General features: G+C 43.6%; 1 protein-coding gene across 2 annotated transcripts in view; it reads right to left on the bottom strand.

Moving 5' to 3' along the window:
* LOC106566123 (protein phosphatase 1 regulatory inhibitor subunit 16B) overlaps nt 1-13,117 on the bottom strand; it is a 180,051-nt gene that overhangs the window by 111,746 nt on the left and 55,188 nt on the right. The window contains exon 2 of one of the 2 annotated variants that reach the window (XM_045691909.1): nt 10,919-11,350. In XM_045691909.1, the coding sequence (XP_045547865.1) occupies nt 10,919-11,183 (265 nt within the window). In that variant the 5' untranslated portion in view covers nt 11,184-11,350. The remainder of the gene's footprint in view (nt 1-10,918; nt 11,351-13,117) is intronic. The other variant, XM_014133975.2, reaches the window with a different exon arrangement.

The raw sequence follows: 13,117 nt of genomic DNA, 5'->3' as shown, positions 1-13,117 counted from the left end.
TAACAGTATGTCATCATATGTTAGTGAGAGTGACTGACTGACCAACCACAGGCTGAATGTGGTCAATGGTTATATCACACACAGACACCATCCCTGCAGGGCACAGCAAATCAAACATAAAGCCTGAGTCCAAACTATCATCAAAGCAATCTCATTACTGTGACTACTGGCCACTCTATATAGGCTATGTCCTCTAGCTGGACATTACTGTGGCTACTGGCCACTCTATATAGGCTATGTCCTCTAGCTAGACATTACTGTGACTGCTGGCCACTCTATATAGGCTATGTCCTCTAGCTAGACATTACTGTGGCTACTGGCCAGGCTATGTCCTCTAGCTAGACATTACTGTGGCTACTGGCCACTCTATATAGGCTATGTCCTCTAGCTAGACATTACTGTGAATACTGGCCACTCTATATAGGCTATGTCCTCTAGCTAGACATTACTGTGGCTACTGGCCACTCTATATAGGCTATGTCCTCTAGCTAGACATTACTGTGACTACTGGCCACTCTATATAGGCTATGTCCTCTAGCTGGACATTACTGTGACTACTGGCCACTCTATATAGGCTATGTCCTCTAGCTAGACATTACTGTGGCTACTGGCCACTCTATATAGGCTATGTCCTCTAGCTAGACATTACTGTGACTACTGGCCACTCTATATAGGCTATGTCCACTAGCTGGACATTACTGTGGCTACTGGCCACTCTATATAGGCTATGTCCACTAGCTAGACATTACTGTGACTACTGGCCACTCTATATAGGCTATGTCCTCTAGCTAGACATTACTGTGACTACTGGCCACTCTATATAGGCTATGTCCTCTAGCTAGACATTACTGTGGCTACTGGCCACTCTATATAGGCTATGTCCACTAGCTAGACATTACTGTGGCTACTGGCCACTCTATATAGGCTATGTCCACTAGCTGGACATTACTGTGGCTACTGGCCACTCTATATAGGCTATGTCCACTAGCTGGACATTACTGTGGCTACTGGCCACTCTATATAGGCTATGTCCACTAGCTAGACATTACTGTGGCTACTGGCCACTCTATATAGGCTATATCCTCTAGCTGGACATTACTGTGTCTACTGGCCACTCTATATAGGCTATGTCCTCTAGCTAGACATTACTGTGGCTACTGCCCACTCTATATAGGCTATATCCTCTAGCTGGACATTACTGTGGCTACTGGCCACTCTATATAGGCTATGTCCTCTAGCTAGACATTACTGTGGCTACTGGCCACTCTATATAGGCTATGTCCTCTAGCTAGACATTACTGTGACTGCTGGCCACTCTATATAGGCTATGTCCTCTAGCTAGACATTACTGTGGCTACTGGCCACTCTATATAGGCTATGTCCACTAGCTAGACATTACTGTGGCTACTGGCCCGGCTATGTCCTCTAGCTAGACATTACTGTGGCTACTGGCCACTCTATATAGGCTATGTCCTCTAGCTAGACATTACTGTGGCTACTGGCCACTCTATATAGGCTATGTCCACTAGCTAGACATTACTGTGTCTACTGGCCACTCTATATAGGCTATGTCCTCTAGCTAGACATTACTGTGACTACTGGCCACTCTATATAGGCTATGTCCACTAGCTAGACATTACTGTGGCTACTGGCCACTCTATATAGGCTATGTCCTCTAGTTAGACATTACTGTGGCTACTGGCCACTCTATATAGGCTATGTCCTCTAGCTGGACATTACTGTGACTACTGGCCACTCTATATAGGCTATGTCCTCTAGCTAGACATTACTGTGGCTACTGGCCACTCTATATAGGCTATGTCCTCTAGCTAGACATTACTGTGGCTACTGGCCAGGCTATGTCCTCTAGCTGGACATTACTGTGACTACTGGCCAGGCTATGTCCTCTAGCTGGACATTACTGTAGCTACTGGCCAGGCTATGTCCTCTAGCTAGACATTACTGTAGCTATTGGCCAGGCTATGTCCTCTAGCTCTCTGCCCTCTATAGGTGCTTGAAAGCTAGGGTAGACAGGCAGTAAACCTGGGATCAGCACTCTCAACAGTCTCAAAAGCCCAGTAAGCGATTACTCATTCTATAAGGGATCTTTCAGACTTCATCAGCAACTTCTCTTTCTCGCTTTCTCGCTTTCTGTCTGCCCCAGTCGCTTTAACCCCTTTGCCTCTCTACCCCTTTCCCTCCTGCCCCTCCCTCTTGCTCTCTCTCTCGCCCTCTCTCCCTCCTCCCTCTCTCCATCCCTCTGTCTTTTAGTAGTGATTAGCAGTTTGGGAACAGAGCAGAACAGAGTAGAACAGAACAGAGCAGAGGAGAACAGAACAGAACAGAGGAGAACAGAACAGAGTAGAACAGAACAGAGCAGAGGAGAGCAGAACAGAGGAGAACAGAACAGAGTAGAACAGAACAGAGCAGAGGAGAACAGAACAGAGTAGAACAGAACAGAGCAGAGTAGAACAGAACAGAGCAGAGTAGAACAGAACAGAGCAGAGGAGAACAGAACATATTAGAACAGAACAGAACAGAGGAGAACAGAACAGAGGAGAACAGAACAGAGTAGAGAACAGAACAGAGCAGAGGAGAGCAGAACAGAGTAGAACAGAACAGAGCAGAGTAGAACAGAACAGAGCAGAGTAGAACAGAACAGAGCAGAGGAGAACAGAACAGAACAGAACAGAGGAGAACAGAACAGAGGAGAACAGAACAGAGTAGAACAGAACAGAGCAGAGTAGAACAGAACAGAGCAGAGGAGAACAGAACAGAGTAGAACAGAACAGAACAGAGTAGAACAGAACAGAGGAGAACAGAACAGAACAGAGGAGAACAGAACAGAGTAGAACAGAACAGAACAGAGTAGAACAGAACAGAGCAGAGTAGAACAGAACAGAGTAGAACAGAACAGAGCAGAGTAGAACAGAACAGAGCAGAGGAGAACAGAACAGAACATAGTAGAACAGAACAGAGCAGAGGAGAACAGAACAGAGCAGAGGAGAACAGAACAGAACATAGTAGAACAGAACAGAGCAGAGGAGAACAGAACAGAGTAGAACAGAACATAACAGAGTAGAACAGAACATAACAGAGTAGAACAGAACAGAGTAGAACAGAACAGAGCAGAGTAGAACAGAACAGAGCAGAGTAGAACAGAACAGAGTAGAACAGAACAGAACAGAGTAGAACAGAACAGAGTAGAACAGAACATAACAGAGTAGAACAGACCAGAACAGAGTAGAACAGAACAGAGCAGAGTAGAACAGAACAGAGTAGAACAGAACAGAGCAGAGTAGAACAGAACAGAGCAGAGGAGAACATAACAGAGTAGAACAGAACAGAGTAGAACAGAACAGAGCAGAGGAGAACAGAACAGAGCAGAGGAGAACAGAACAGAGGAGAAGAGAACAGAGTAGAACAGAACAGAGTAGAACAGAACAGAACAGAGTAGAACAGAACAGAACAGAGTAGAACAGAACAGATTAGAACAGAACAGATTAGAACAGAACAGAGTAGAACATAGTAGAACAAACCAGAGCAGAGGAGAACAGAACAGAGCAGAGTAGAACAGAACAGAGGAGAACAGAACAGATTAGAACATAACAGAGTAGAACAGAGCATAACAGAGTAGAACAGAACAGAGCAGAGTAGAACAGAACCGAACAGAACAGAGTAGAACAGAACCGAACAGAACAGAGTAGACCAGAACAGAGCAGAGTAGAACATAACATAACAGAGTAGAACAGAACAGAACAGAGCATAACAGAGGGACGGAACCCAGATTAAGAAAATCCAACAATCCTCAATTAGCCAGCTGCCACAGGGCCTGATTGACTGGGTCTCACTCTCAGTCACACCAAGCACAATGTTTACACTCTAGAGACAACATATACACACACACACACACACACACACACACACACACACACACACACACACACACACACACACTACTAAACAGCCCTGCAACAACACAATACACCAAACAACAGCCCAAACACATCAAAGCGCCCACATTACATATAAAACAACAGATAAAACAGTGAACTATGTTTGTACTGAATGAACTAAAGATAAAACAGTACACCATATAACACCCTTACACCACCACATGTCCACAGCACAACATGTTCAATACCACCATACAACAATATCACAATGTGTGTCTCTTCACAGTCCCCGTTGTTCCATAAGGTGTATTTTTACCTGCTTTTTAAATCTGATTCTACTGCTTACATCAGTTACCTGATGTGGAATAGAGTTCCATGTAGTCATGGCTCTATGTAGTACTGTGCGCCTCCCATAGTCTGTTCTGGACTTGGGGACTGTGAAGACACCTCTGGTGACATGTCTTGTGGGGTATGAATGGGTGTCCAAGAGCTAACATTAATGACATGCATGTCAATGTCTCATGGCTCAAAGTGGAAGAGAGATTGACTTCATCATTAATTGTTTTTGTAAGAGGTGTTGAGAAGCTGAATGTACCGAGCTGTCTGTTTAAACTACTGGCACACAGCTCGGTACATTCAGCTTGTCATCACCTCTTACAAAAACAAGTAATGATGAAGTCAATCTCTCTTCCACTTTGAGCCATGAGAGATTGACATGCATGTCATTAAAGTTAGCTCTCCAGTGTACTTTTAAGGGCCAGCCGTGCTGCCCTGTTCTAAGCCAACTGCAATTTTCCCAAGTACCTCTTTGTGGCACTTGACCACACTACTGAACAGTAGTCTAGGTGTGACAAAACTAGGGCATTTAGGACCTGCCTTGTTGACAGTGTTTTTAAGAAGGCAGAGCAGCGCTTTATTATGGAGAGACTTCTCCCCATCTTAGCTACTGTTGTATCAATATGTTTTGACCATGACAGTTTACAATCCAGGGTTACTCCAAGCAGTTTGGTCACCTCAACTTGCTCAATTTCCACATTACTCATTACTTGATGCAGTTGAGGTTTAGGGTTTAGTGAATGATTTGTCCCAAATACAATGCTTTTAGTTTTAGACATCTTTAGCACTAGCTTATTCCTTGCTACCCACTCTGAAACTAACTGCAGCTCTTTGTTAAGTGTTGCAGTCATTTCAGTCGCTGTAGTAGCTGACGTGTATAGTGTTGAGTCATCTGCATACTTAGACACACTGGTCTTACTCAAAGCCCAAGGCATATCGTTAGTAAAGATTGAAAAAAGTAAGGGGCCTAGACAGCTGCCCTGGGGAATTCCTGATTCTACCTGGATTATGTGTGAGAGGCTTCCATTAAAGAACACCCTCTGTGTTCTGTTAGATAAATAACACTTTATCCACATTATAGCCTGGGGTGTAAAGCCATAACATATATGTTTTTCCAGCAGCAGACTATGATCGATAATGTCAAAAGCCGCATTGAAGTCTAACAAGACAGCCCCCACAATCATTTTATCATCAATTTCTCTTAGCCAATCATCAGTCATTTGTGTAAGTGCTGTGCTTGTTGAGTGTCTTTCCCTATAAGCGTACTGAAAGTCTGTTGTCATTTTGTTCACTATGAAATAGCATTGTATCTGGTCAAACACCATTTTTTCCAGAAGTTTACTAAAGGTTGGTAACAGGCTGATTGGTGGGCTATTTGAGCCAGTAAAGGGGGCATTACTATTCTTGGTTAGTGGAATTACTTTAACTTCCCTCCAGGCCTGAGGGCTTTCTAGTAGGCTTAAACTGAAGATGTGGCAAATAGGAGTGGCACTATCGTCCGCTATTATCCTCATGAATTTTCCATCCAGATTGTCAGATCGCGGTGGCTTGTCACTGTTGATAGACAACAAAACAGAATTCACCTCTTCCACATTCACTTTACAGAATCAAAAGTACAATTCTTGTCTTTCATAATTTGGTCAGATATACTTGGATGTGTAGTGTCAGCGTTTGTTGCTGGCATGTCATCCTTAAGTTTGCTTATCTTGCCAATGATAAAGTCATTAAAGTAGTTGGCAATATGAGTGTGTTTTGTGATGAATGAGCATCTCATTCAATGAATGAAGGAGCCGAGTTGGCTTTTTTCCCACAAACTTAATTTAAGGTGCTCCAAAGCTTTTTACTATCATTCTTTATATCATTTATCTTTGTTTAATATCATTCTTTATATCATTTATTCTTTGTTTAATAGTAGTTTATTTTTATTTAGTCACATGATTTCTTAATTTGCAGTATTTAAAAAAAAAAAAAATATTTCCCCTTTATTTAACCAGGTAGGCTAGTTGAGAACAAGTTCTCATTTACAACTGCGACCTGGCCAAGATAAAGCAAAGCAGTTAGACACATACAACAACACAGAGTTACACATGGAATAAACAAACATACAGTCAATAATACAAAAATAAGTCTATATACAATGTGAGCAAATGAGGTGAGATAAGGGAGGTAAAGGCAAAAAAGGCCATGGTGGCAAAGTAAATACAATATAGCAAGTAAAACACTGGAATGGTAGATTTGCAGTGGAAGAAAGTGCAAAGTAGAAATAGAAATAATGGGGTGCAAAGGAGCAAAATAAATAAATACAGTAGGGGAAGGGGTAGTTGTTTAGGCTAAATTATAGATGGGCTATGTACAGGTGCAGTGATCTGTGAGCTGCTCTGACAGCTGGTGCTTAAAGCTAGTGAGGGAGATAAGTGTTTCCAGTTTCAGAGATTTTTGTAGTTCGTTCCAGTCATTGGCAGCAGGGAACTGGAAGGAGAGACTGCCAAAGGAGGAATTGGCTTTGGGGGTGACCAGAGAGATATACCTGCTGGAGCGCGTGCTACAGGTGGGTGCTGCTATGGTGACCAGTGAGCTGAGATAAGGGGGGACTTTACCTAGCAGGGTCTTGTAGATGACCTGGAGCCAGTGGGTTTGGTGACGAGTATGAAGCGAGGGCCAGCCAACGAGAGCGTACAGGTTGCAGTGGTGGGTAGTATATGGGGCTTTGGTGACAAAATGGATGGCACTGTGATAGACTGCATCCAGTTTGTTGAGTAGGGTATTGGAGGCTATTTTGTAAATGACATCGCCGAAGTCGAGGATCGGTAGGATGGTCAGTTTTATGAGGGTATGTTTGGCAGCATGAGTGAAGGATGCTTTGTTGCGAAATAGGAAGCCAATTCTAGATTTAACTTTGGATTGGAGATGTTTGATGTGAGTCTGGAAGGAGAGCTTACAGTCTAACCAGACACCTAGGTATTTGTAGTTGTCCACATATTCTAAGTAAGAACCGTCCGAAGTAGTGATGCTGGACGGGCGGGCAGGTGCAGGCAGCGATTGGTTGAAGAGCATGCATTTAGTTTTACTTGTATTTAAGAGCAGTTGGAGGCCACGGAAGGAGAGTTGTATGGCATTGAAGCTCATCTGGAGGTTTGTTAACACAGTGTCCAAAGAAGGGCCAGAAGTATACAGAATGGTGTCGTCTGCGTAGAGGTGGATCAGAGACTCACCAGCAGCAGGAGCGACATCATTGATGTATACAGAGAAAAGAGTTGGCCCAAGAATTGAACCCTGTGGCACCCCCATAGAGACTACCAGAGGCCCGGACAACAGGCCATCCGATTTGACACATTGAACTCTATCAGAGAAGTAGTTGGTGAACCCAATCAGTTGGGGCTGCCAGACCTTTTGTCTCATCCCTCTCAACCATCCAATTTTAAATTCCTCATCAATCCAAGGAGATTTAACAGTTTTTACAGTCATTTTCTGAACTTTTTTTCTTGACAGGGCAGTCAGTCAAAAATATACTTCTCTGGTGATATCACATACAGTATCAAGCATTTCACACATGTCATCCAAACACTGACTGTTAGCACTTGGTGGTCTACAGCAGCTTGCCACCAGAATGGGCTTTATGTGAGGCAGATGAACCTGTAGCCATATTACTTCAACAGTATTTAACATTAGATCGGCTCTAAGATTTACAGGAATGTGGTTCTGAAGAGATGTTAGGTTTGATATTGAGGTAGGGGAAGGAGTCAAGTGCAGGAGAGCAGAGATGTCCAAGGAGGGTCTTTTAATAGGCAAGTCCACAACAAAAAGACAGGTACAATACCAATAACAACGCCCATGACAAATAGAGAATACAGTTATTCAAGGAAGGAGGAAAAAACAACGCTCCTCAAACTTATACACAATCGGTATATACGTGAAATAAACTGAGGCACAACCTCAACAAGCAACCTGAGACAAATAATCCTGCACAAACCTAAGCAGGCAACAGGGGTAGAATATACACACAGAAATTAAAGCAAATGAAACCAGGTGTGAAAAAACCAAAGACAAAACAAACGGAAAAATAAAAATGGATCGGTGACGGCTAGTAGGCCGGCGATGCCGACCGCCGAGCACCGCCCGAACAGGGAGAGGAACCACCCTCGGTGGAAGTCGTGACAATAGACCGCAACACCGCCCTTTTTGGCATTTCTGTCATTTCGGTAGATGTTATAACCATGTATTGCTACCACTGTATCATCAAACTTATTATCTAAGTGAGTTTCAGAGATGAGTGTCATCCGTTACAAGCAAGTTATTGACTTTATGGACCTTGGTTCTTAGGCTGCATGTGTTAATATGGGCTATTTTTAGCACTTTTCTGGGTTGCTTGATTGTTTTTAATGCTTTACTGGGAAGCTTATCAGAAGTAGACTTACTCATGTTATTTACATTGGAGCTGATAGTGCAGGGTGAGCTGCATAAAGTAGTCTTCCTATTAGGGCACACCACCTCAGTGCTAACAGTGTAACTCTGGTTCATAGGCTCATGACTACTGCTTACAATAGCTGTAGGATCAACAGAGGTATTCAGGGCAATTAGGGGGACATAAATTAAGTTATTTACATTGTGTCTGCCAACGCCCCTAGGATAATGTACATTTGATGCAGCATTATGACGACTCAAGTTCAGATGGCTGGCCGCTAGCCTAACTTACCAATCAACAACAAAAAATAGCTGACATGGGCTAATTGAGTGACCTCTGATGCACAACCAAATGTTCTAAATGTCACCTTGTGTATTCTATTATTCTAACTGTCAACAGTAAGTTGAGTTCTGAAAAAAATGTAATATATATTTTCATTTTGTGTTAAATATTGTTTAGGAACTTAGTCGGGGTCTCAACTTACTAAAAAGTAAATTGTTTCTCTTCCCTGTCACGAGGGAGGGTCGCTAAAATGTTTTGCTCGCAAGGTGGGGGAGGGGCGACATAGGTACACAGACCCACGAACCACGGCGGCCCCTTGTGATGAATTACGTTGTTTTGTGGCCCCAACCCCATCAAAGTTGCCCATCCCTGCTCTAGAGAGAGTGCCGGCTCTCCAACTCCTCTTCCCAACACCAAGCTGACAGCTGCCAGAGACCCAGCGGCCGTGACTCCCTTCTGTGAACATTGAACAGATAAGCTAGACTGCATTGTCTGCATAATGAAACAATCCCTAGTGAGCTATCGTTTTGACGGTGGACTGATTGTATTATGTGGCATTAATTGACTGGTTTTACACAGCACAAACTGTCTATCCAAGCTGCGATAGAGCATGAGGACATCTAAGGTAGGCTATAAGCATACAGGTCAGTTGTATATATAAATTGGTTACTGATTAGTATGCAGTTGCATCAACAAATCTGCAATGTTTGAATTTCCATTGGCCCTGGAAAAAGGAGTGCACTACATAGGAAATAGGGTGCCATTGGCCCTAGTCGAAAGTTGTGCACTACACAGGAAATAGGTTGCTGGAAGTCTGAACAACTGGGCAGTATTACCCACTAGCTACATCTATACTGAACAAAAATATAAAGGCAACATGTAAAGTGTTGGTCCCATGTTTCATGAGCTGAAATAAAAGATCGCAGAAATGTTCCATATGCACAAAAAGCTTTTGCTGGACCCCAGGAAGAGTAGCTGCTGCCTTGGCAAGAACTAATGGGGATTCATAATAAATACAAATACAAACTCAGTAAAATAATTGAAATTGTTGCATATTTTTGTTCAGTATAATTGTAGCAGCATCATACTGACTGGGCTTCATCTGTAGAATAACACCTGTGACTACTCCTTATATTAAAGAGCGACTGCCTTTAAAAAGCTACAAATCCCTTTGAAAACGGCATGTGGCATCGATATGAGTCAGAAACAAAGTGTAAATAGGATCATTTTAGTCATAAAGTCAGTCTCATCCATCACTGAGTTTGGAACATATGTGCATCACACCGGGTAAATGAATGTTGTTGTTTTTGATTTGACAATGTCCATTTGCCCACTAACATGGGGTGAACAGCTGCGGTGACTGCTCTCTATCGAATAGCATAGACAGCAGCTCTGACTGTTTACATAAGAAATACTGCACCAAACACATTAGTTACAACTAAAACATCCTCGTACAAAACTTCAAAATTAATTACAGATTTCTTAAGTTATCTTAGATTCATTCTGGGGATTTTAAGGAAGTGAAATAAGCTTTCTACAGTGTCTCATGAGGGACAATCATCATTAACCAAACTGAATCGGTCAGGAAACACACCTCCAAGACTGATATCTTGTTTTTCTAATGAGCAACAGAAAAACACGTGCCAATCAGCATGTTCAGTGGCTCTTTAAAAGCTAATGATAGACCTTGGGGTGATTCATTTGGAGTGGAATGAGCTCTTTAAAAGCTAATGATAGACCTAGGGGTGATTCATTTGGAGTGGAATGAGCTCTTTTGACAGTCAACCCAACTAATGGTTTGTGCTTTCTCTGACACTGGCTTTCTTCTTACAGATTTTTTAACGTGGTTAATTTTGTGTTTGTATGTGTGTGTGTGTGTGTGTGTGTGTGTGTGTGTGTGTGTGTGTGTGTGTGTGTGTGTGTGTGTGTGTGTGTGTGTGTGTGTGTGTGTGTGTGTGTGTGTGTGTGTGTGTGTGTGTGTTCTCTCCTCCTGTCCTCTTACCTTCTTCAGGATCGTTCCGTGCCGAGGCCTCTAGCAGCGCCACACTAGCAGCAAACGATACGTGCCGTTTGGCCTCCATGGCGGTGGCATGATTAGCGTTCCTTCTCTTTTCCGCCTTGCGTTTCTTGTTCTGCATCTCCTTCTCGTACACGGCCCATCTCTTCAACTGCTGTGTGCGGCGCTTCTGGGCAGCTCTCAGGCGCTCAAGGCTCGGCACCTTGTCCAGCTGCTGCAGCTCATTGAGAAGCTCCAGGTGGTTAGCCATGGTGGGGCCAGAGGTGGTGCCAAGTGGGACCAGGGCTGGCAGAGGAACCAGGGGTTGGAGACTGGAGACGGGTACTAGCACTGGCGTGGGGGGTTGCACCTTCGGCTGCAGTAGCCTCCTCCCATCATCATCATCATCACACTCATCAGCTGTGACTAGACCACCTGCTGGGGAGACGGGGGAGCGAGTAAGAGCAAGAGCTGACATCAGTACAAAATATAATGCTTTCTTGACATCGGTAACCTAGAATATTAACTATAGAGGCTAAAAATTACAATGTGGAAGAACATCACATAGACTACTATCAAATTACAGCGGTTGAAAGGTACAGTATAGGCTTAAGAAAACCCTTTCAACGGTATAGTACTGGTAGCTTAGTATTACACAAAGGATTAGCTACTCCTTGCTGTTTCCGCAGGCTCAATGCCCATCTGTTATCTTGTTTCATTTGATTACAGCCTCCTTCCCTCAACACTAATCTGTTACATAATACTGTAGTACAAACTCACTAGAAATTACACACTCAGTTTAGTACACACTCACTAGACAGTACACACTCCTCCCAGTCCCTAGACAGGCAGTACTACACACTCACTAGACAGTACACACTCCTCCCAGTCCCTAGACAGGCAGTACTACACACTCACTAGACAGTACACTCCTCCCAGTCCCTAGACAGGCAGTACTACACACTCACTAGACAGTACACACTCCTCCCAATCCCTAGACAGGCAGTACTACACACTCACTAGACAGTACACACTTCTCCCAGTCCCTAGACAGGCAGTACTACACACTCACTAGACAGTACACACTTCTCCCAGTCCCTAGACAGGCAGTACTACACACTCACTAGACAGCACACTCCTCCCAATCCCTAGACAGGCAGTACTACACACTCACTAGACAGTACACACTTCTCCCAGTCCCTAGACAGGCAGTACTACACACTCACTAGACAGTACACACTTCTCCCAGTCCCTAGACAGGCAGTACTACCCACTCACTAGACAGTACACACTCCTCCCAATCCCTAGACAGGCAGTAATACACACTCACTAGACAGTACACACTTCTCCCAGTCCCTAGACAGGCAGTACTACACACTCACTAGACAGTACACACTCCTCACAGTCCCTAGACAGGCAGTACTACACACTCACTAGACAGTACACTCCTCCCAGTCCCTAGACAGGCAGTACTACACACTCACTAGACAGCACACTCCTCCCAATCCCTAGACAGGCAGTACTACACACTCACTAGACAGTACACTCCTCCCAATCCCTAGACAGGCAGTACTACACATTGGTTCGTATTGTGTACAACAATACAGAAGCTACCTAGTACAAATTAATATTTTCCTGAAAATCTACCAAGTTTAAATACCGGAAATAATTCATATTTATCCAGAGATTCCCGGGAAATACACCAAAAATTGGAAGTGTCCATTTAAAGCATTAAAAACCAACATAATCCATCCACCTGACAGGTATTGCATATCAAGAAGATCATTAAACAGCATAATCATTAAACAGATGCACCTGTGATCTCACTAAAATTTGCAGTTTTATGACACAACACAAAGCCACAGATGTCTCAAGTTTTGAGAGAACGTGCAATTGACATGCTGACTGCGGGAATGTCCACCAGAGCTGTTGCCAGAGAATTGAAAGTTAATTTCTCTACCATAAGCCGCCTCCAATGTCATTTTAGAGAATTTGGCAGTACGTCCAACCGGCCTCACAACCACAGACCACGTGTATGGCGTCTTGTGGACGTTGTGAACAGAGTGCCCCATGGTGGCGGTGGGGTTATGGTACGGGCAGGCATAAGCTACGGATACCAAACACAATTCCATTTTATCTATGGAAATTTGAATGCACAGAGATACCGTGACGAGGCCCATTGTCATGCCATTCATCCGCCCCCAT

The sequence above is a fragment of the Salmo salar genome, chromosome ssa12 (genome assembly GCF_905237065.1).
Source record: "Salmo salar chromosome ssa12, Ssal_v3.1, whole genome shotgun sequence".
Lineage (NCBI taxonomy): Eukaryota > Metazoa > Chordata > Actinopteri > Salmoniformes > Salmonidae > Salmo > Salmo salar.
This window is presented reverse-complemented; position numbering and strand designations above follow the sequence as displayed.